We start from the raw sequence: 24534 nt of genomic DNA on the forward strand, positions 1-24534 counted from the left end.
GAGAAACGTTACCATTTTAACTAGATATAGTACATCTGTCAGCATAAGATTTATTTGACTAGATACAGGACATCTGCCAGCATAAGATTTATTTGACTAGATATAGTACATCTGCCAGCATAAGATTTATTTGACTAGATATAGTACATCTGCCAGCATAAGATTTATTTGCACGTTTACTGTGTGGAGTAAAGAATGATTTCACGAGTTGAAACTCCAGGAAATTTTTGCATCTTCATTACAAAAGAAAGGACAAAGATTCATATCTGAAGAACAAATTTATTTTCAACAATTCTCAACAACAAATACTACAACAAAGTCAGTGTACAAATATATCACATGTACATGTAAACAAATACAATTATGGATCATAGATTAAAAATGTATCAGTTGACATCATCACAAAATATAACGATTCTATAGCATTTATGATATCCTTGTCTAATTTCATTTCAGAATATATTAACACAAACAAGGATGTCACTGTGTTAAGTGGGTAAAGACCATCAGCATTTCATTTATGAATCTTATGTGTTGATTTTTTCAATCAAGTTTTTATAGGTTTTGATTTTAGAAAGGCCATTGTGAATTATTCACCAATGTTCTCATGCACAATATATTTCTGTAATATAGTTTTCAACAGCTGTATGTATCAGAAATTTGGATGAAAACAATCAGAAATCAATTGATGAATGCAGACCTGAATCAAGTTATTAGTGGACAATTTTTGGTTGAAGGTGAAAATTTCACATATGCTGGGTAAAGATGGTGATATTATTTTAATCTAAATGGTACTGCACAACTCAAGAGCATCATTTTCATTTCGGACCAATTAGGCATGAAAAGATGTTTTGTTGAAAAGCCCATATCATCAGCCTGGCACCATTTTCATTTAGGACCAACTAGACACAAGTCTTGTAATGAAAACACCATGTTGACATGACCTTCTGTTTAGAAGGGAGTAGTTATAACAAAAAATTTGAATATGGCCACCATCGTAGTCGTAAGGGGCCATCCATTTAGTATGTGCGCATGGAGGGGGAGGGGGGTTTAACCTAAATGCATACGCTTGCTTATGGGTGCATCTACTGATAATGTACGTACCCATAGGAAATGGGTTGGGTGGGTGGTGAAACCTCAATAATAATTTGTCTAATATGTAACATGTTCAACTGGTTTTTTGATTTTAGCGGACACTAGACAAATGTATTAAAGTTATGCAGCTTATTTTTTTTTATGCAGCCAGACATTCAACATCAGTGGACTATCTGTTTTATTTAACAGGTTAATATTATTAATCCTTGATCGTTTCTGCATGGATTAAATATAGGCAGTTCTATAGAATTCAGAGGGGGGGTATCGAGCGTATGTACATAGGTGGGTGGTGTAAAAAAGTATGTACGTGTACAGGGAGGGGTCAAGCTTTACCAAATTTTTTAGTACATACTAAATGGATGGCCCCTAATATATGTTCAAATGAGCAAACCCTCTCATCACACCCATTATCCAACTTTGTGATGAATGTGTCAAGTTTCATGGCAATCATCCCAGTAGTTTAAGAGTAGCGATAACATGTTCCATAAGATGGACAAGCCATTGCATTAAAACTGATATTGGCAGAATTACAGACTTCCTACGATGACAACAAGCCATTGCATTAAAACTGATATTGGCAGAATTACAGACTTCCTACGATGACAAGAAGCCACTGCATTAAAACTGATATTGGCAGATTTACAGACTTCCTACGATGACAACAAGCCATTGCATTAAAACTGATATTGGCAGAATTACAGACTTCCTACAATGACAACAAGCCATTGCATTAAAATTAATATTGGCAAAATTACAGACTTCCTACGATGACAACTGCTGAAAAATATATACATATATACATTCTGTTCTGAAGTACACATAAAAAGAGGACTGTCATCTGTGTATCAAATACGTATGACATTCCTAACTGACAAAATCTTAAAAGCAATAACAAAAACAACATCAAGGAACAGATTCCTCTTAAACAAGAAACCTTTTTATGAATATTCATAAAGGATGTTCAGCCTCTAGAATATATTAGATACATCAAGCAATAAACCAAATATATATTGGTGTAGAGCATGTAAAAAACATGATACTATTTCACATCTTATGTTAAAGTCGAAATGGGTTGTTAGATTACATGAAATGTGTGGGGGGGGGGGGTTAATACCCTTTTTTCATTTTTAATACATTATTGTGATGCCTTGTGTATAAGATCTTGGAAAAAGATATTATATCTATTACAATGCTATTATCACAAGTCCCCTTAAATTTTATGTTGCTTTGGCCCATTTAAAATTTTTGATATTAGTTTGATCAATATCCCACTATAACATCATGATAAATTTCCCATCATAACACTATATTGTATTACACAACATTGCTGTTAATTTTATATTTAATTTATCAGACTGATTTCCTGGCTAAAAGAATCCTTTTTTCTTATGTTTTATTGGATCACATGTAATTAATAGGCTCTTGTACTGTGTTGGGTTCATAACATTTATACGAGTTGAATAATTTCTAATTTTGCAAGCTTTTCAGGATTCCATGACTGAATCCATTCAAAATATTTCTTTAATCTGAAATAAAAGAATGTTTACGAAATTTATTTTTAATACATATTAAAGTACATGTATAATACAGACTTAAAAATCAGTTGAACTTGTACATTTTAACCTGTTTGGGCAGCCACCTCTGAGAAGTGAGAAAAGTGGTTTCTGAAGTTAGTCTGGTTCACTGAATAATTCCACAGAATCTATTATGATATTATGATCCAAATCAAACACGGACAAGCTACTAACAAGATTTTACTGCAAACAACCATATTTCCATAATTTGTTCTTTTATTCCGTACATCCTTATTTTAACTGTCATGCCCAAAGACTTGTGGCAAAAGTTTATGGGTTGGCAGGTCTTGGGTTGTTCTCTGATTCCCCCATGTTCACCTGCCACCTTTGTCATCTGCTTTCTGTCAGGCTTATTAGATTTTCAAACATCCTTGTAACAGTTGTATTTGAATTCAACCACCACAAGGAGAATCTGAAAGGTATTGTTACTTTATACAAGTCATGTGTGACTATTATCACAAGGTGCTGAGGTGGCTTGTTAATATCTTTGTTTAATAAACTGTAACTACTGCTAAACAGGTATTAATCCTGGTTGACTGAATAAAGTTTGATAATAAAACAATTAAAACAAACAAAAGGGACATGGTTCTATAATGGAATTATTCTTTCATTGACACTAATTTCTTTTGGGAGTCAGTGTGGTTATTATGTGTATTGGCATGCATACTTTATCATGTATGCATTTATTTGAGCCCAAAGGTATATAATAAGAACAAAAAAGAACATACTAACTTCCTATTGGAAAACCTCCATGTCCTGCTAGCCATATTTCCCAACATGAAAGTAGGCAGGAAATCGATAGAGCAGTCTAATATGAGGATTTGAAAACAAAACTTAATCTATACTTATAAATTGCACTTACATGAAACAATTAAAACTCAACACTGTAAACAATGCTTCATCACACAGTTTTCTAAATATTTGAGTTACATAACAACAGTTTCCTGTACAAGATTTGTCATTAACAAAGTTCAAACTCACTAATACAAAAACAACATACAGATTACAATGTAACAATGGCAGTAACAACTCTGCACGTCTTAGCACTTTCATCAAAATATACAACTTACAAATAAACTATAACTTTGTAAACCAACCAAGATAAAATTTACTTTAGTACTGCAAACTTCAGGTCTGCTGTAACAAGGAATGTGTTCATGCACACATTTTTCTTTCTCGTTAACTTTTCAGAAAGAGCTATCATATCAGTACCTAAACACTCCCTAAGGAGAAGTTTAACTCCCCTTATGATGCTTTCTGGGATCCTGCATCACTGCTTTCCATTGAAGCTGTGTCTGAGGAAGGGTCACAATGAATGCTGGGACTTGCATTATTTGATCGAATGTTCATCTTTCTCATTGTAACCAAAGGCCCGCCAAAATTGACAGGTATGCTGATTGGGTGAAAAACTTGAGACTGACATGTGTTTGAGTCTCCCAAATTAAATGACTTCCTGAAAAATGATGGATGGATTGACAGTGGCATGTAATGTGTCCCCGAAGGATGCAATACGAATGCTGGTAAGGAATGAGAAGAATGAAGGAATGGATCGGAGCACAATATGCCACCAATGGTGCCAGAGCTTTCTGAATTTGGGTAGCGAGTGGAATCTGAATTGGGACTGCATGAACGATATCTTTGGAACTTGCTGCGTTTGGGTTTCTCGCCACTGCGAATATTCCTCTCTTTGGAACTTGATGATGAATCACTTTGTTGATTTTTTGTACGGTTTTCCTGTGAAAACCTTTTCGTGATGTTATGTTTAAATTTGTACACATTTTGTTGTTCTTTGCTGTTGCTTGTCCCACTCCCTGGGCTAGTAAGTCTATAATCAGAAGACAATTCTGATGATTTGTCACCTTCATTCCTTGAAATACATGACTCTAATGATGGAAAACAACACTCGGTACCATCAGATCCACTAAGACATGCAGTCTCACTACCTGTCTGGCCTTGTGAAGGAACCAGAAGTGTTCTGAGATGCTGGTCACGGCTGATGTGCTGCGAGACAGTACTGTCCATTCCAAGTCTGTCCTGTAAGCTTGGACTATCCTGATTCATGTAGCTCCCATTGGATCTCTCATCAATGAAACTTGGAGGAGTGACATTACTAGAGACAGACGTTCTAATGTTTGTAGAAAACTGATGTTGAACTTCTTTCCTGTCTTCATGCACCACTGGCAGCGGTTCCTTGTTTGTCTCTTCTCCAGTCCGGTCTGGAAGAAAAAAAACAAAAATATGCTGACAACAATGATGGTACAAGTTGTATTGACCTCTATAAGTTGACCCATCTAACTCATGACCATAACCTGAAAACTTTAAAACAGGATTTACCACTGATTCAACCTACACAACTGATAAACTACTCGATATCCCTGCTGTCCAAGGTTCAATCCCTGGTTCTATCATAGGCAAGATGTATGTTCTTGACCCCAAATCAACAGGGTGCTGCCTCTACAAAAGTATAGTCCAGCTATAAAGTTGGTTGATAAACAGCTGCAGAAAACTTGACTTGCCATGTAAAAACAAAAAAATCATATTTGCTCCATGGACCCTGACCTTTGTCTTTTTGGACCTTTCCATCAACAGGACATTAATCTAACCATGTTTAATAAGAACTGAACATAGAAACTTGATTTATCATGACTAGGCCAAAATCACAATAAAGTTCCAGTGACCTTGACCTCTAACTCCCAGATAAAGACTTATTCCCACTACTCAAAGGTTTTCCAACTATGATCAGAACAAAGTAAATTAATTCAGGGTACTGCATGTCTAATGATGACAAATATTATTATTGCTATATTGTTCCTTAGACCTTTCCAATGGGGCAATAATAAAGTGTCACCAAATGTTGATCCCATATGGATACAAGTTGATGAATGGTACTGGTGTTGCCTGGTTGACAAATTTGTCCCTAAAATTTGATAAATGGAGGTGGACAAATGCAAAACTGTCTTAATGGATTAATTTGATATATGGATATGTATATAAAACATTCTCACTGTCAGTGTCTTTATCTTGGGGCGGTTGTACCCAAAACACCAACCAACCAGTAAAGTTTGGCTAGAACTTTAGCCAGGATACTAAAACCAAGTTACCTAGCAAGTGACCTTAACATCTGAACACCTCTATAGGATTTATTTGTTAACTTCAAGAGCAAAATATCAGTAATGTTTGGCCATGTCTAAGGTCAATATATGAGGTTTGGTGAGGTCCAAGGTCAATATATCTATGGTCTGGTTAGGTCTGAGGCCAAGATATCTGTGAGGTTTGGTGAAGGTATGCTAAATAAGACGAGAGTTGTCAGACAGAAATTATTTTGGACAGGTCATGGTGACCTAAAATACCTAAATTCATTGGCTATATTTTAAATCAATCTTGCAGAGCTGAAGCGGCTCAGTGGTCAGCATGCCAGACTTGCAAAAGTGTGTAGGTTCAAATCCTACTTTCAGATTGGCTTGGGTTGACTTTCAGTGATATCCTTGGGCAAGGCACTTTACTCCAATTGACCAGATACTAAATAACCTAATGCGTAGGCACTAAATAACCTACTTTTTCTGTTCTATAAAATACCAAATCAAACCAATAATGCAAACAAATCAAACCAGTACAGCAACAACCCTGACATTTTTCATTAGGGCATCCAAATGAATAGACTTCATTTTGTCTAGGGACCCGCAAGTGGCAGAGTAGTCTAAAGCGCTCACTGTTACAGATCATTGCCATCATGACTCTGTCTGCGTGGGTTAAAGTCTGGATTGGCCAATGTGGGTATGTGGGAAAGCCTGCCAGTAGCTTCTCATGGGTCAGTGGTTTTTGGGGTTTTCCCCGGTTTTTCCTCCACCATTTATACTGGCTGTCATCTTGTGCTGAAAAATGGTGTTAATCCCTACAACAACATCATTTTGTCTAAAAGGCATCCAATCTGCACAGTTCTGTAACAGCTTCTGAAGTCAAACAAAAGTGACTGCACAGAAACCAAATTGTCAAGTCAGCTCAGTGGAAACCAAACTGTTAGGTGAGCTCAGTGGAAACCAAACTGTTAAGTCAGCTCAGTGGAAACCAAACTGTTAAGTCAGCTCTGTGAAACCATATTGTCAAATCTCAGTGGAAACCAAATTGTCAAATGCTTAGTGGAAACCAAATTGTCAAATGCTTAGTGGAAACCAAATTGTCAAATGCTCAATGGAAACCAACTTATCTCAGATGAAACCAAACTGTCAAATGCTCAAAGGAAACCAACTTGTTATCTCAGATGAAAATAAACTGTTGAGTTATCTCAGTGGAAACCAAATTGTTATGTCATTGTTGTTGTTGTTGTGGGGTTTAATGCCATTTTTCAGCACACAATAGGCTATGCATGGCAGCCAGTGTTAATGGTGGAGGAAGAACCCGGGAAGAACCACTGACCCACGAGAAGCTACTGACAAGCTTTCTCACATGCTCACATTGGCCAAATCCTAGACTCAAACCCACGCAGACAGAGGTGAGATGGCAGTTATCAGTAAATGATAGCGCTTTAGACCACTCTGCCACTTCAACTGTAATGTCAGCTCAGTGGATAGAAAGTAAGACATATATAATTCAAAGCAGATATTTAACCATTTTATCACTGTCTATTGAATAATCTGTAAAATCTGTGTTGTATATATAATAAAAAATATCCACTCAGCATAACACCACTCGAGTGTATGCATGTGCTTCCAGCCATACTGCTAACAACACCTTAGATTAAGCGTCTTTTTATTTCTTTTACCTCAAGGTTAAGGTTTTTTTAAAACTATGTGACAAAATGGGTTCTTGTACATAGAATTTACTAATCTCCAACTGTCAAAAATCATTAAATTAAACTGCAGCAAAATCTTATTAATCAGATATGGTACTGTTAAATAAAAGACTGGAATATATCAACTGCAAACCACACTGATCTAAATCTGCCATCCCAGGATGCACTGGTAGGTTAGGGTCTATTTGTTCAACTGATTACACCAACAAACCACACTGATCTAAATATGCCATCCTAGGATGCGCTGGTAGGTCAGACTCTATTTGTTCTACTGATTACTCCTAACAAACCACACTGACCCAGAGCTGCCAGCACAACATGTGACAGCTGGATTTGACTTGCAAGCAAGTATGATGGTATATCCAGAAAAATATGCAGTGGAAAACTGTCTAGATAAGCAGAATCAAATCTTGGGCAAAACACTTTTAAGTGTGCATGTCATTGGTCTTATTCACGATTTAAATGACGGCTTAAGAGACAGACAACCCAGCTTGCCTGAATGTCACAGTGTTTGATGTTACAATTGTTGCCCAAGTTCTTTCTGAGAATGGTAATCTCAGATGTTACTTGTCCTATGACGTCTTGTGATGGTGGAAAATGTCAAGCCAAGTCTCTTGCAATAGTAAAGTAGAAATGCCCAAAATATTTCATATCAACTCACCTATGTACTCTTTCCAGATTAATGTAACTTAAATTTACTCATTTACTCCATTTCCTGCCCCAAATACCTTGCATCAACTGACTCATTTAGTCCATTTCCTGCCCCACACACTGACACTGACTCAAATATTTACTGCACCCACATATCTCACAAAACCCCCAGTTATTCCATTTCCAGCCCCACATACCTCACAACTCAACCATGTATTCCATTCCAATCCCATATACCTCACATCAACTCGCCCATTTACTCCATTTCTAGCCCCACATAACTTATATACTCCATAAAGGGCAGTAGAAAACAGGGAAAGATGGAGAGAACTGGTTGTAAAGTCAATTGTGGTGCCCCAACAACCATTTGGATTTGGATTTGGAGGAGGATGATCATGCCTCACATAAACTTGTTTACTGTTTCCAGCCCCACAAACCTCACATCATCTCACTCATTTCCTGTACCCTCATACCTCACAGTAACACTCATGTACTCTTTTTCCAGCCACAAACACATTTCAATCAATACAGTAAGTAATGTAGATCTGTTGACTTTTAAAAAAAAGACCACACCATAACCCTGTTTCCAATAATGCCAAAACTTACTACAAAAAAGACCACACCATAACCCTGTTTCCAATAATGACAAAACTTTTTAAAAACAGACCACACCATAATCCTGTTTCCAATAATGACAAAACTTTTTAAAAAAAGACCACACCATAACCCTGTTTCCAATAATGTCCAAACTTATTGCTTAGGCAAAGAGAACTCCTAGCAAATCATTATACAAACTTTACACATGATGCAATATTATCACAAAATATTATTTATATACAGGAATTGAAGACAGGTGACTATATAAGATACAGCACCTTGTTATTTGAAACCTAGCTGACAATAATACTCAAAACACTTCCACCATTAGCATCAAGGTGATTGTTGTTGCTGTTGTAGGATGCATCTGTTGTTGTTGTGTTTAACGCCATTTTTCAGCACAAGACAGGCTATACATGGTGGCCAGTATAACTGGTGAGGAAGAACCCTGGAAAACCCAGGGAAGAACCACCAACCCACGAGAAGTTACTGGCAGGCTTTCCCATGTACCCATGCTAGCTGAGCCTTGGACTCGAAAACCAACGCAGACAGAGGTGAGATGGCAGTGATCCGAACAGTGAGCGCTTTAGACCACTCTGCCACTCAGGGCCCCTATCAAGGTGATACTACTGTTTCTCTGTTGACCAGCGAGACCAAAGCAAGTTTCATATTTCCTTCATATCACTAGTGAAATGTCATGAAATAAAGCTGAAATACCATATTAGGGTCTGTTCTAGAACAGAAAATTTAAGAATAAAATTCTAAACTCAATTCAAAAAGATGGGGGGTAATTTGAAGTATAAAGAAGGAATTTAATGAAAATATAAATGTCGGTCTTAAAGTATGTCATTGTTCAATGTTTTAATTTTCTGACAAAAATTTTTCAAAAGGAGCAAAAATGTGCATCCTAGAATAGTCCCTGCATTAAGATTGTAAGTACCAAACAAATGCCATTTTTTTCATTCTGATTTACAGAACAAACTGGGTTTAAATCATTCTGATTTACAGAACAAACTGGGTTTAGATCATTTATGTAAAAGACAGAACCTTTGCTTTATGATAATTTAATAAAAAGTTGATGGAACTGGCTGAATAATTTCAACCCTTCCATTGCTAAGGTTCACCACAATGGAAAATTCATGTAATATACACTGTATATACTGACCCTTTGTGATGTAAAACCTCTGGCTCGCTTGTTCAAGATGAGTCATCATTCGAACACAAACTTGATCATTCACATCCCACCCCTCTACTTCAACCAGGTACTGAATCATTTCTGCCTGGCACTCCTTGAAACCAAGATAAAAACGCTCCTGAAAGATGGCATGCAGATTACTGCCATTTGCTTCTGAAATAGGAAAGAAAAGAAATATTAAACATTCCCTTGCTGAAGATATATAATATCAATAATGATCACTCACACACATGTACTCTACCATTTATGCCTGCTTTTAAGTCCAGTCCACCTGCAAATATATACCTTGATCTGTCGTTGCATATTGCACTAACAGATCAGGGTCCATGTTGTTTGCAATTGAGACTTGTATGCAAGTATATAAGGTATGTGTACTTTCATTCCTATGAACTTCATATATGTTTACAGTAGTTCCTCATATAAAAACCCTCAGCTTACCAAAATGCCCTCCTGTAAAGCAAGCATGACCATGGAGCTCAAAGTCATTCAGTTTGCTAAATTATGTTACAGTACAGCTCAAGAAGCGATTTTTCATTTTTCCATGGTGCCATTGTAGAGAGCATGGAAAGTTGCCATGGATGATCCTGGAGGCATTGTAGAGAGCATGGACTGTTGCCATGGATGATCCTGGAGGCATTGTAGAGAGCATGGAAAGTTGCCATGGATGATCCTGGAGGCATTGTAGAGAGCATGGAATGTTGCCATGGATGATCCTGGAGGCATTGTAGAGAGCATGGAAAGTTGCCATGGATGATCCTGGAGGCATTGTAGAGAGATTGGAAAGTTGCCATGGATGATCCTGGAGGCATTGTAGAGAGCATGGAATGTTGCCATGGATGATCCTGGAGAATAGCTTTGCAGAGTAGGTTAACCACTCACCATGGAAGAGATGTACTGTCAATAAAGTGTGCATGACTTATTGTTTATGACATGCTCTAAAAGAATTTCAGAGAGAGAGAGAGCTGTGAAGCATAGGGTTATGTTGTTTTCCTTATGAATAAACAAACAGGTTCAATCTTTCTTATTCATCCAAGTTGATTTTAGATAATTTCAATGTAACATTATGTAGAGAGAAGCATTTAATTTTTACATTCATTTTTCTTAAAAATTGCAAATGAAGCCCAAGTCAATTTCTTTATCAGGAAATATTCAATAATAATTATAATAATAGTAATCATAATAATAATAATAATAATAATAAAAGCAATTCTTGCTTCTTAAAATGTCATATTCAAAATGAAACTTTTACATGTAAAAGGTGTTGAAACTCAAGCTTGCTAGTCATAGAAAAAATATTAATACATAACGGCAAGTCTGATGAAAGTAGAGTTAAAATTATCACAAGTATCTTGGAAATTATACGAGTCAAACAGTTAATTGTATAACAAATATCTTGGTAATGACACAAGTCTGATAGTTAATTGCCTAACAAAATTCTTGGTAATGTCAAAATATCTAATATAGGGTGTGAAAGGTCGGAGCACATATAACTATCTGTCAAGTGAATTGTTACCTTTGGGGCCAATGACTGCACATAAAGTGACTTTATGGGTTATTTTCCCCATCTGTTTCACTGAAAGAGCCTTGAACTGCAAATGTGTTTTACTTTATTGGCATGTTTAATATCTTTTATCTTATGCTGAGAACTTTTAAACTTGAAGTTTTTGTTAACTACAGTACTAAGAGTCAAAAAGGAGACACCAATAAAAAGGCATGATCAGGTGATTTTAAAATGTTAGTAAAATATTTATACAACTTAATAAGCAACAAAGTAGTTGTCGGAAGTTTGAGCTTGCATTTTTTTAAAAATAATTTTCCTGTCTTTTGTACTAATGCACTGGTTAAGTATTCACATGTCAGACACAGATGCTGGACTGATCCTAGGCTTATACTGACCTGGGAAATTTGGGATCCTACTGGTCCCAGACTAGCGAGTCAAAAATAAAATTTTCAGGAGATGAACATGTACAGTAAAGAATGGTTTTCTAAAGCTCATTTATTTATATAACCAAAAGTACATACATTTGTGTCAATTCATGCAACATTTGAACTTACCTTGACATTTCACTAAGCCGGTGAGGTTGTTGATATGTTTTATTGCCATTTCTATAATCTCTGTTTTTTCAATCCGACCCTGACCCTGCAGAGGAAACATATTATAAGTTGAGTAAGTCAGCAAAATTCAGTGTATTGCAGATAACAAAGATAAAAGTTCACCTCAACAAGGTTGCAACTCAAATTTTCCAAGCAGTCACTAAATACTGATGAGCAGAGGCATTTTTATTTGGTGTACTGAAAAGGAGGTATTTTCCATTGTGCTACACTATGCTATTTTTATTGTGCTACACCATGCTCTTTTCCACTGCACTCATTAAACTTTAGCCTTTGCCCATTTAGTACTACTGCTTTATGGTCTCTTCCAAAGACTCCCACCTTGATCTTCTGACCTTGCAAGAAAAAAATGAAATACCTAACCACAAAACAAACAAGCCTCCTACATTTTCCATGACAGAGGACAACAGATAATGAATAAAAAGACAAATGACCAAACTGCATCAACTCCCCTTTTCTTTTGGGACAGCAGACAACAGATAATTAATGGCAAGTCAATTAACTATGAACTACACTGGTCATGTCAACTGAAAGACAATGGATTACACTGGCCTTGTCAATAGAAAGAAAACAGACTGGTTTGACCTTGTCAATAATCTACACTGGCCTTGTCAATTTAAAGACAATGGCTTATACTGGCCTTGTCAATAGAAAGACAATGGACTACACTGGCCTTGTCAATAGAAAGATAATGGACTACACTGGCCTTGTCAATTTAAAGACAATGGATTACACTGACCATGTCATATTAAAGACAATGGTCTATACTGGCCTTGTGAATGAAGAGACAATGGACTACTCTGACCTCAATAAACTACACATGCTTTGTCAATTTAAAAACGAAGGTCTACACTAGCCTTGTTAATTTAATGACAATGGACTATACTGACCATGTCAATTTAAAGACAATGGCCTCCTCTGTCCTTGTCAAGTTGCTATTTATATGAAAGAAGTAACAATCAAACAAAGTAAGTAATCCTGCGACATCAATACTTTGACACTGACCATGTCATTTCAGCTCTGTCTGTACCAGAGAATGAATAGGGTGTGAGAAATAATGGGTCTTCTGATATTTACTGCATAATTACAAGGAGGAAATTCAGCATTACACTGAAAGAAAAACTTTAAACGAACAGACCACACCTTTTGGTAACTTCCCCAGCTGAAAACAACTCTTTCCCTCTCTTGTATATTGTAAATCAATCAGTTCAGGGAGGCGCAACATTTTAGCAAAATTTGAAATTTAGTAAAAGCTTAATCCATTTTAAGAGTACTACTGGTGTATAAAAAAGTTGCCAAAATGTTGTGTTTAAATCGGATGAATAAATATCATATACAGTGGAATTATATTTGAAGAAAACCAGATGAGACATTTGATTACCTGTTTCAAGAAGTTAGGTGGAATCAGCTTACTTAGGTCAGCCAAACAGTTATTCATGCGATCCCGCCGCCGCTTCTCAATAATTCGGTGAGACATGGGGTCCTGGAGAAAAGAAAACACTTTACAACTTTACAGGTACACCATCTATAAGGCAAAATTCCCTTTTGCATTGTAGTTAACTCGTCTAATTAGACAACAAAAAATGAACAACAAAATTAAACAACTATAGTATATTTCAAGGCATTTTGGTTTTTTTTCCTACAACAAAAACATGTACAAAGTTTAGCACACATAATTTAATATATACTATGAAAACTATCTCCAAATATTTTATATCATGTTCATTTTACTATATAATATGGTGTGCCATCATCTTCTGTCTATTGACACTCTAGACTCAGCATATACAACACACACTGCTTTAAATTTACTACATAATATGGTGTGCCATCATCTTCTGTCTATTGACACTTTAGACTCAGCATATACAACATACACTGCTTTAAATTTACAATATGGTGTGCCATCATCTTCTGTCTACTGACACTTTAGACTCAGCATATACAACACACACTGCTTTAAATTTACTATATAATATGGGTGTGCCATCATCTTCTGTCTATTGACACTTTAGACTCAGCATATACAACACTGCTTTAAATTTACTACATAATATGGTGTGCCATCATCTTCTGTCTATTGACACTTTAGACTCGGCATATACAACATACACTGCTTTAAATTTACTATATAATATGGTGTACCATCATCTGTCTATTGACACTTTAGACTCAGCATATACAACATACACTGCTTTAAATTTACTACATAATATGGTGTGCCATCATCTTCTGTCTATTGACACTTTGGACTCAGCATATACAACACACACTGCTTTAAATTTACTATATAATATGGTGTGCCATCATCTTCTGTCTTTTGACACTTTAGACTCAGCATATACAACACACACTGCTTTAAATTTACGATATAATATGGTGTGCCATCATCTTCTGTCTATTGACACTCTATACTCAGCATATACAACACACTGCTTTAAATTTCCCAGTCAATACCGAATCATCTAGGAAACACATCTTCTATTTATAGTGTACTGCATGCATTCACTCTTGTAAATGTAGAGCAAAAAAAATCCACAGCAACAAACTATACTGTAAAACATGTTATTGTGCAAAAACATAATCCACAGCAAGAAATAATACTGTAAAATATGTTATTGTGCAAAAACATAATCCACAGCAACAAACTATACTGTAAAACGTTATTGTGCAAAAACATAATCCACAGCAACAAACTATACTATAAAACATGTTATTGTGCAAAAACATAATCCACAGCAACAAACTATACTGTAAAACATGTTAATGTGCAAAAACATAATCCACAGCAACAAACTATACTGTAAAACATGTTAATGTGCAAAAACATAATCCACATCAATGAACTATACTGTAAAACATGTTAATGTGCAAAAACATAATCCACATCAATGAACTATACTGTAAAACGTGTTACTGTGCAAAAACAAATTTATTCAGTTACTTGATGCTTACACCAAAAATTGATAGGCTTCTTCCCTACTGAAAATGCAAGCTATCCCCAAAGTTTGGTTAAGAAATTAAATCTAAAATAAAAGCTATTGTCAAAAAAACTATCTCTGAGCCATGGTGACAATGACCTCTGACCTTTTGGTTCCAAAGTTACCTCACCCAAAGTGTGATAAAGAAACTTCATTTACAGTTAAAGTTACTCTGCTGAGATTGTTTGTTTTTATTCAATCACGGCAACCTTGACCTCTGACCCTATGTTTTCAAAAGCTACAGGTTCGTTACTTATCCCAAGTGAAAAATAGATCATAAAGTCTGGTCAACATCTCAGGTCAGGAAATAAAGTTAGTGTTGAAAACAGTGAACAGTTATGACCTTTTGACTCCAAAATTTATAGACTTCTTTACCTTTTTATCTAGCTATCTATAACGGCTGGAAAAGGTAAGAGAATCAAGAAATCAAATCAACGGAATGTTGAACAATGTGTTAATATGATATGCCCAGATTAAAATGAAATTACACAATTATTCACATGTAAAAAGAAAGCTGATATGAAACCCAATATCAATTTCATTATTGAAGTTCTACGATTTTCCACTGCACAACTAGAATTCCTCAATTATCCACTGGTTTGCCCGTTTTCTCATCTTGTCCTTCAATCTCTGATGACCCAGGCCCCAATATCATTAACAACTTCTCAAAATCTCAAAAAATGTCTTACCCGAATAGTCTTTTGCTTCTTTGCTATTCCCAATTCTACATCATCTGGTGTTGTGGAGAAATTCAGTGGCCTGTAAAAAGACAGACAAACTGAAAGGTCTTCAGGCTAGGATGTTTTTCACATTCAGTTGAACTGTTTTGTTTGTTTATAAGAAGCTGTTTCAAGGATTTCTATTTTTAGCAACAGTGGCCATATCTGATGTCAGATGCACATCATTGGAGCTTCATGACAAAAATGCTTTCTGTCAAATTTGACAGAATTTCATGCCAGAATGCTTTCTGTCAAATTTGACAGAATTTCATGCCAGAATGCTTTCTGTCAAATTTGATTATGGCAAAGAAGCAGTTTAAAGGTTTTTCCAATTTTAGTAATGGTGTCCATATTGAAGGCCAATGGGCCATACTAATGGCCAATGGGCATCTTTCTCAAACTTGAAAGGCTTTCATGCTGGAATGTTTTAAGACAATGGCACTACCCACAATGTTTAGAATTAAATATAACAGCAAACACCACCAAGGAATACCATAAAAGCATATCCATAATAGTTCATAAAATGCTTTAGATAACTAGATAGTGCAAGTGTCTCATTGCAAGAAGTCACAAAGTAATTGCTTATTCACTGCAATTAATACAGAGTTGAGGTTTGGATTGGTTTTGTTGGGTTTAACACCATTTTTCAACACATGGTAGGCCATACATGGCAGCCAGAATAGTTTGGTTCAGTAAGAATCCAGAAAGACACAAGCAAGCTCTCTCACATTTCTACATTGGGCAAATCAAGACTCAAACTTGTGCTGCTTGAGGTGAGATGCCCGAGTCATCTATAAAGGCTACAATCACACAGCCTGGAATAAATCATCTATCCATCTAAATATGTGAGCCAGGCATTGTACAAATAGAAATAACTACAACACTCGGTGGTTTATTAACCAACAGGAAACATACAGGATAAAAACCTAAAACAAAACAGAATGAATACTTAATATACTAAAACAGAACAGAACAAAAAAGATACACAATCCACACACCAGTATTTCAATATATCAGCTTGATAACACATAAATGATAACCTTACCAGACAACAAAGACCCGAAATCTACAAATGTAACAATTCTCTTGAATTATGACCATCACTATATCCCTATGCAGAATGAGTAGGATATTCATCTGGACCACAAAGCAAAACTGCTAAGGGCTCTTATTTCACGGCATGGGATTGACGTTAGCATGCACTTCATGCACTATGACCTACCGCTCACATACTCGCTCATTCATTCACAATAAGAGCCAGATATATCTGTACCTTATAAGGATTATTAAACTGGAGTTGCAAGCATCTGAACTTGTACACTGAGGTTTCATTATTTTTCATTCAGCTGTTTTATAATTCAACTTCATTACTTTAATAAATTATCATCTTGTACATGTTTTTCTTATTGTAATGCATTTTTTTAAAAATGTTTCTAGTTCAGTTTTTTTTTATGCATGTTACATACAGTATACATCTTTCCCACCCACTGCCTGAACTGTTATGATATGAGATCATTTAGGAGAGAAAGAGAGCGGGAAAACAGAAATCAGTAGCAGCCTTAGCGAGGTGTGAAAAGTACAATTGCACCGGGCCCAGAAATTAGGAATTTGTTTAAGACAAATTATAATTAAAGCAGATTTAAAAACAAATTTGATTTTGAAAACAAAGCTGTATTTTAATATCAATCTTTCACAGAATTTCTTCAGTTATATAGAAATTAGATTTTAGGGGTGCAATGTTCTCATTTTGCACCAGACCTGCACAGCCCTAAAACCACAGCTGCAGAAAGAACTATTTTTAAGTACAAGAAAAGAAATGAAATGATGTACAAAAAATTAACTGTATACCACAGCTCAGTTAATTTTCACATAATGGAACCAAACGTGTTTTGTGATTTCAACACCATTTCTATCAACATTCAGAGCACCACTACTCATTCGATATATCCTGAAAAGGAGTAGTCTGTGTGATGTAATCAACGATTCAATATATCCTGAAAAGGAGTAATCTGTATGATGTAATCAACGATTCGATATATCCTGAAAAGGAGTGGTCTGTATGATGTAATCAATGATTCGATATATCCTGAAAAGGAGTGGTCTGTGTGATGTAATCAACGATTTAATATATCCTGAAAAGGAGTAGTCTGTATGATGTAATCAGTGATTCGATATATCCTGAAAAGGAGTGGTCTGTATGATGTAATCAACGATGTTGCCTCTGGAGTTAAGAGTGAGTTCAATTCAACAATGCAGCTATGGGAGCCGTCACATGTCATATGTAAGCAAACATGGTCTATCTGATCCTTAGAAAAAATTATCCCTTAAGTAAAAATGTTAATTCGTTTAATGAAAACAACATAATGCTGATGTCTGAATAAGGTAAATTTATCTACGTTTGAAGCGGCTAAATTTACAATTCACTGAGCTACAAAGACCAACATCATTCATGACACTGAGCTGAATGAACTATAACTGGTCAGTTTTCAATCACAAAGTTGTCATTGCCAGAGCCTTGCATAAACCACTTCTGTGATGTCAGCTGAACCAGAGAAGCCCCACTTTTTCTCGATACTATAGAAGTAACTAAAGTGACTGGTTTCCCAATTATAGGGGTGGCTTCCATGTCATTGCTGCTGTCTTGCTGCAAACTTCATATTGCCATTTCAGACACTTAAATATATTGCCTGCAGTTCTTTATAACAAGTCTTACATATTGTACAACATTCAGCTTTTCAAGGAGTGACAATCCTATCAAAGTAGACCCAGGCACAATCTTGTTTTCTTCCAAACACTGCACAGACAATAGAAAGATTCTGATTCTAGGTTTAGGAGATCAACCATGGCTTTTCTTTGAAATGGTACCTGACCAAATGAACCTGCAGTTTACAAATACCATGCCTGCACTATAGTTAATAAGTGAAATCCTTTATTTCAAAGTCATCAAATCACTGATTTTAAACCTAAATTTGAAGTAAAATGAAGTGAGAATCAAATAATTGAAATTGAAAGAAGCCACTCATTCTATATATAGCCTTCTGACGTCAATTACAGTGTCAAATTAAATGTTCAACCTTCAAAAACACATCTGACTATTACAATCAGGTGACCAGATTCTACATGCATTTATTAGAAATTAGACTAGCATGGGTTTTTTGTGTAGTTATCATCGTGTGTAAAATGACATTCAAATCTCATTTGGATGGGGTTTTTTTGGAAGACTGATTTAAAACATTTGCTTTGAATCAAGCAACCTAGCTGAATTTAACAATATGTAATAAATAAGACAATACAAATATCTTATTCTGTGTTTATGTTCCATGTTTCATTAAATATTAATAATGTTACAATGGGCTGATATTCATGTCTACATGTAGTTATCACTGAGTCACTGACTGTATGTCAAAATGTAGGACCAGTTTTGTTACGGACAGGAGAAGTAGCGTTCTGGTCCTGCAGGCTGCCAGGACTTTTTGACAAGTTTCACTCAGTGTTTCAAGTGCTACTAGATTCTGGACAAATTCACTTGCCTGATGCCTGGGGCAAGCTCAAATCATACTTGGGCAAACCCTACTGGTAAATCCACAAAATTCAAGGTGTGAAGGAAGTGACATTCAGTTTGTAATGCTTTATGTCAGCAAAGTGTTATACTATGCAAAGTCCCCACAGTACATACACATTTATTTAACATTTATTTGAACTACTGCTGCAAAAAACTCTGGCAATTTTATTCATCCTTTATTTGTCTGTCACTTCCATTTTGCAATGTCAAGACAGTTTCACTAACACAGTGTGACTGCTTTCTATTCAAAATAAGTTATAACACACAGAATAAATTTATAAATATTTATATTTTTCTATTTACCAGTTCTATTTTAACGGTATTATTTATAAGCATGCAGGATTTACTGTCTTTCAAGTTCTAACCTAGGTGTAGGCAGTCTGTGAGCTCTGAAAATGCAGAGATTGCAGACTAGAAACAATCGGCTTGTCAGATTGTTTTGATGTATGTCCCCGATTTCAAGGTGAGGAGTGTTATAACTTGTGACATTTCTTTGATAGGTGTCTGTGTAAAAGTCTCTAACAATGAAAGTCTAGCATCCACAAGTGGTGTTTATCATTTACCATGTACATGATTATTACAGGAGACTGAATGATACTGTTTGGCAAATAATTAAATTGATACAAGGGTGCTCTCAAATCATTGTCAAATGTTGGCTTGTCAAATACTTTTACATGTACATCTTCAATTTCAAGGTGACACAGAATCTAAAACTTGGTTTACCTTTTCTTAACGAAAGGATACATAAATCTACATTATATCAACTGAACCTTAAGTAGAAAAGTAGATACATAAAAATTGTATGATATATTAAAATGTGATTAAAATTAAGCTAACACAGTTCTGATCTTGGTTGTCTAGTTGTTCAGTTATGTCTTTTGCCTAATGGTGTCCCTCTTTCTCTCTAAAATCTTGCTGTCTCCAAAACCTTTGTCTACTTATCCATTCAACAGTTGGCTCTTGCACACATATATGCCTGCCTTTCCTCTTCAAACTATATCTGCATTCTAACCCCTTACATTTATCCTTATCTACATGTGCATATCTATCTTCATGTATCTTTTTATTGATAACTTTAATTTACTGACACATGGTTTTAAGGTGCAAACAAGCTCTAAGTATAATGTGATTTCCTTAAAAGATATACTATTTTATATTAAGATTATATTTTGACTGTAGTTGTGATATTCTGTTTTCGAATTTTGGGGCAAGCTCAATCCACCATGGGCAAAGTCAAATTTCCAGCCGGCTTAACCCAGGTAAGCTGATTTTAAAAAAAAAAATACAAAATTTGTAATGCACTGATATATCAAGGATTTTACTCCTGTAACTTTTCAGTTGAATTAATAAAAAGAACTTTTTAAACTGTAATGGTCAGCGACACTTTTAATTTCCTAATTTTACAAAAATATCAAGGACAATTTAAAAACTGATATCACTCTCAAATAGCGCACTTTACTCATCATAAATTATTTTTTGTTCTAATACATGTAATAATAATAATAATAATAATAAAGTGCTCTTTTGAAAGATAAGTATGATGTCATACTTTCTAGTTGAAAAATTAATTCTACATTGCATATAACTGCTGTTGTTGTTGTTGTTTTAGGGTTTAACGACATTTTTCAGCACAAGATATGCTATATATGGCGGCCAGTATAACTGGTGGATGAAGAACCCTGGAAACCCATGGAAGAACCACCATCCCACTAGAAGCTACTGGCAGGCTTTCCCACATACCCATGCTAACTGAGCCTTGGACTCGAACCCACACAGACAGAGGTGAGATGGCAGTGATCCGGAACGGTGAGCACTTTAGACCACTCGGACACTCGGGGCCCCTGCATATAACTGCAGATAATTATTGGAGAAATTTAATATTTTCAGATAAATTTCAGATAGTGCTTGGTAATGTAGGAGGTTATATATCTGGAAATGGGATGACAAATGGGCCCCACGATGCACTGGAGAGCACATCAGTCCAAACCCCACCCACACCAGAATTGTCATGTTTTGGGATTGTATCACTTATGACCGCTCTGCTGGCCTAAGGTGTTAGAGCATCCGCTTTGAATGCGGGAGGTCACTGGTTTGAAACCTGGCCAAGTCATACCAAAGAATTATAAAAAGAGTCTAGCAGATGCCTCGCTTGGTGCTCAGCATTAGGAGATTAGTGTTAAGACTGGTCGGCCTGGTGTCAGGATAATGTGAATGGGTGGAACATGATGTTACATGTCTGCAGCATGATGCCACAGTGCTAGACATCACTATAAACTGCCACAATGCAGACATCATAGCAATATTACTGAAAAATTGGTAAAGCTATGTTAAAAATCCAAATAACACACACACATACACACACTGTATCACTTACAATTGTATGGGCACCTTTGCCACTATAAATGGCAACATTTTGTTGTTGTTGTTGTTGTTGTTGTTGTTGTGGGGTTTAACGCCATTTTTCAGCACACGATAGGCTATACATGGCGGCCAGTATTAATGGTGGAGGAAGAACCTGGGAAAACCCCAGAAAGAACCACCGACCCACGAGAAGCTAAATGGCAACATAAATTCACTTATGTTGCTGTTCTTGAAGAAAACATGGACAGCTGTTGCCAAAGTATTTCGGTAAGGCATATAATGGTGATATTGCAATATCATCAACAACCTTGAGATTTACGATGCAGCGGAAACAAAAAAACAACATTCCAAACATGCGGCCTGCAGAGCCCCAACAATAACGTAATAAAAAACGTGGCCAAAAAAATGTCACAGAGGTTGAGTACATGACATTCATTTGCAGCAGGAACTCATCAATGTTGCCAATTACATTAAGGCATCTCTCACACTGGCCTAAGTTCCTTATACAAAGCTGCAACATTTAGGTACATAAACAACTTAGTGATGTTTACTACTGGTAAATATTTACAAAATTGGTAACCACATAAATCAACATGCATGTGGCTTTCAGTGATGCAGGAACTACACATTTCAATTATGTTTCCACGATGGCTGTGTAGTACAATATTTTGTTACTTTTTCTCATACTGTACACATTATCTTCACATCAAATGGGGTGTCACTAGGAAAGAAACTCACATGACAAGTCACACATGTTCCACAATATTATTCATCAGGTTATTTACTAACGATGTTGACAAATACTTTTTAGTTCAGTCAGATGTGGTCCAGGATGGTTTGCTAGTCTTTGATTAAAAGTCAGCCATCTTTTGGTGAAAGTGAAATTTAAAAAAAGCAGCGCCAACTTTATTTTGGCAGAAACACTTGAAGTATTTTGACCAGTGGCGTCGCTAGGAGGGTGTGGGGGGTGGGGACTGCACCAGGTGACACCAAAATGAAAAATTGCAAATTTTACAGAGCACACACTGCTCGGTCTAGTCGGATTTCATAAGCGGATAACCAATCATATTTAAATACATGACTAGCAGGCACAGCAGTGGCGTCACTAGGGGGATGCGGGGGGTGCGGACTGCACCGGGTGACACCATCAGAGGGGGTGACACCAAAATGACATTACTAAGGATTCTGTATGGTCTGTTACGGAAGGAGGACCATGGGGGTGACACCATGAGCTACCGCACTGGGTGACACCAACCCGAGTGACGCCACTGATTTTGACCTTATTTTTTTTGTCTTGTTTAATTGCTACAAATTGTTCAAGTTGCTTAAAGTTAAAGTTTAATAATTCTGCTGCCCCAATCGTTGTGTGATAAAAAAAAAAAATTATTTTAAAAAAGCACTTTTGGGCATACGAAAATTGGAGTCAGGACTTGCGTAGTGAGTCGTTGTTGTTGTGGGGTTTAACGCCAATTTTCAGCACACGATAGGCTATACATGGCGGCCAGTATTAATGGTGGAGGAAGAACCAGGAAAACCCCGGAAAGAACCACCGACCCACGAGAAGCTACTGGCAAGCTTTCTCACATGCCCACATTGGCTGAATCTTAGACTCGAACCGCCGCAGACAGAGGTGAGATGGCAGTGATCCGTAACGAAGAGCGCTTTAGACCACTCGGCCACTCGGGGCCCCTATGTGGAGTGAGTCAGAGCTAGTAATTTTTTTAAGTCACCAACCCTGGGCCTGTGTCTAAAAAAAAAAATGTCTCAGCACTTTTGAAAAATTGCTTGGTTTAGTTGCAAGAGTTTAATGTACTTCATTGATCAGGTTCTGTCTAAATTACTTAACAGCCTCAAGGGGCTTCAACTTGAGGCGTTACGTACGACGACAATTTTGTGAAAATATGTTTGACCCAGGAATATACAGAAAAAGGAATAACTTGACAGTTGTGGGTAAGCTATTTTTTAAAAACAATATTTCTTCTAATCTCAGATGCCATGTATGTGGGACTTTATTTCACACGATCTGTAAAATGGCGATACAATTTAACGGTTAACGTCTCGTAACGTACGTTTTGACAAGCCGTACTTAGCCCAAAGGGCCAAGTGTAATTTAATGCAATACTCTAAAACAATTGGTTTTTTAGCATGTTATACCGATTATTTATAGTTATAAAATTCCATCTGCTCACAATGCTATTCGACATACCACATCTTTGCGATACCTGGCCTTCAACATGAATTGTTTATCGCACACAAAATCTTTTTTTTTTTCTTTTAATATAACACAAACATTGACCTTAGACATAAAAATACAGACCTGTCTCCAGCTGGCACAGGTTCTAATTTTATTCTCTTTGGTGTCCTTCCCCCGTCTAGATCCATGCTAAAGTCAACCATTCTCTATTACACTTCGACACGGACCCATTTGAAAGATGCTTGTAAATTATTCCTCTATATATTGAAAACAACTAACGCTCGTAGCTGAAGGATACAATCAAGTCATGCTCTTCCTCACGTGCCCGTATTTAAACGAGAATAGTCACGTTCATCGTACGGAAAAAAACGAAAATCGGAATGCGTAAAACTTCCGACAGACTTGAAGTGAAGCACTCAAATCGATGACGTTTCGTTATTGGGCTTCAACTAGGAATAACACAACAATTCGGATTCCTGAGTTGTTGCGCTCTTTCTCAAGAAATTGCGTGACCGTATCTAACGATATAACTAGACCGAGCGACTGGTTTTGAATTCGATAACTCGCGCACAACGGGGTTCACAAACAGAGACCGCATTATAAGCGAGGCGCGAGTTACCGAGGGACCTCCAAAATTTGAGAAGAAAAAAATCGCGTTGACATCGATAAAAACCCGTGGGGGAGAGGTCGGTGTTAAGAAACTG

At 36.4% G+C, this 24534-nt stretch overlaps 1 protein-coding gene across 2 annotated transcripts; it reads right to left on the reverse strand.

Annotated features, from left to right (window-relative positions):
• Window positions 1–265: 265 nt before the first annotated feature.
• On the reverse strand, window positions 266–24167 carry LOC149803969 (uncharacterized). 2 transcript variants are annotated; one of them, XM_089953799.1, is made up of 6 exons: window positions 23954–24167; window positions 15684–15753; window positions 13395–13496; window positions 11957–12041; window positions 9872–10054; window positions 266–4885 (listed from the first exon to the last, which is right to left on the reverse strand). In XM_089953799.1, the coding sequence occupies exons 1-6, from the start codon at window positions 24031–24033 to the stop codon at window positions 3915–3917; spliced, it is 1491 nt and encodes a 496-aa protein (XP_089809925.1). In that variant the 5' UTR covers window positions 24034–24167; the 3' UTR covers window positions 266–3914. The 2 variants fall into 2 exon arrangements, with proteins under 2 accessions (XP_089809925.1, XP_089809926.1); XM_089953800.1 differs by lacking the exon at window positions 15684–15753 and having other exon boundaries at window positions 23954–24165.
• Window positions 24168–24534: the final 367 nt, after the last annotated feature.

Source organism: Sinohyriopsis cumingii, chromosome 3 (genome assembly GCF_028554795.1).
Source record: "Sinohyriopsis cumingii isolate HCF-2022 chromosome 3, ASM2855479v2, whole genome shotgun sequence".
In the NCBI taxonomy this organism is placed as follows: domain Eukaryota; kingdom Metazoa; phylum Mollusca; class Bivalvia; order Unionida; family Unionidae; genus Sinohyriopsis; species Sinohyriopsis cumingii.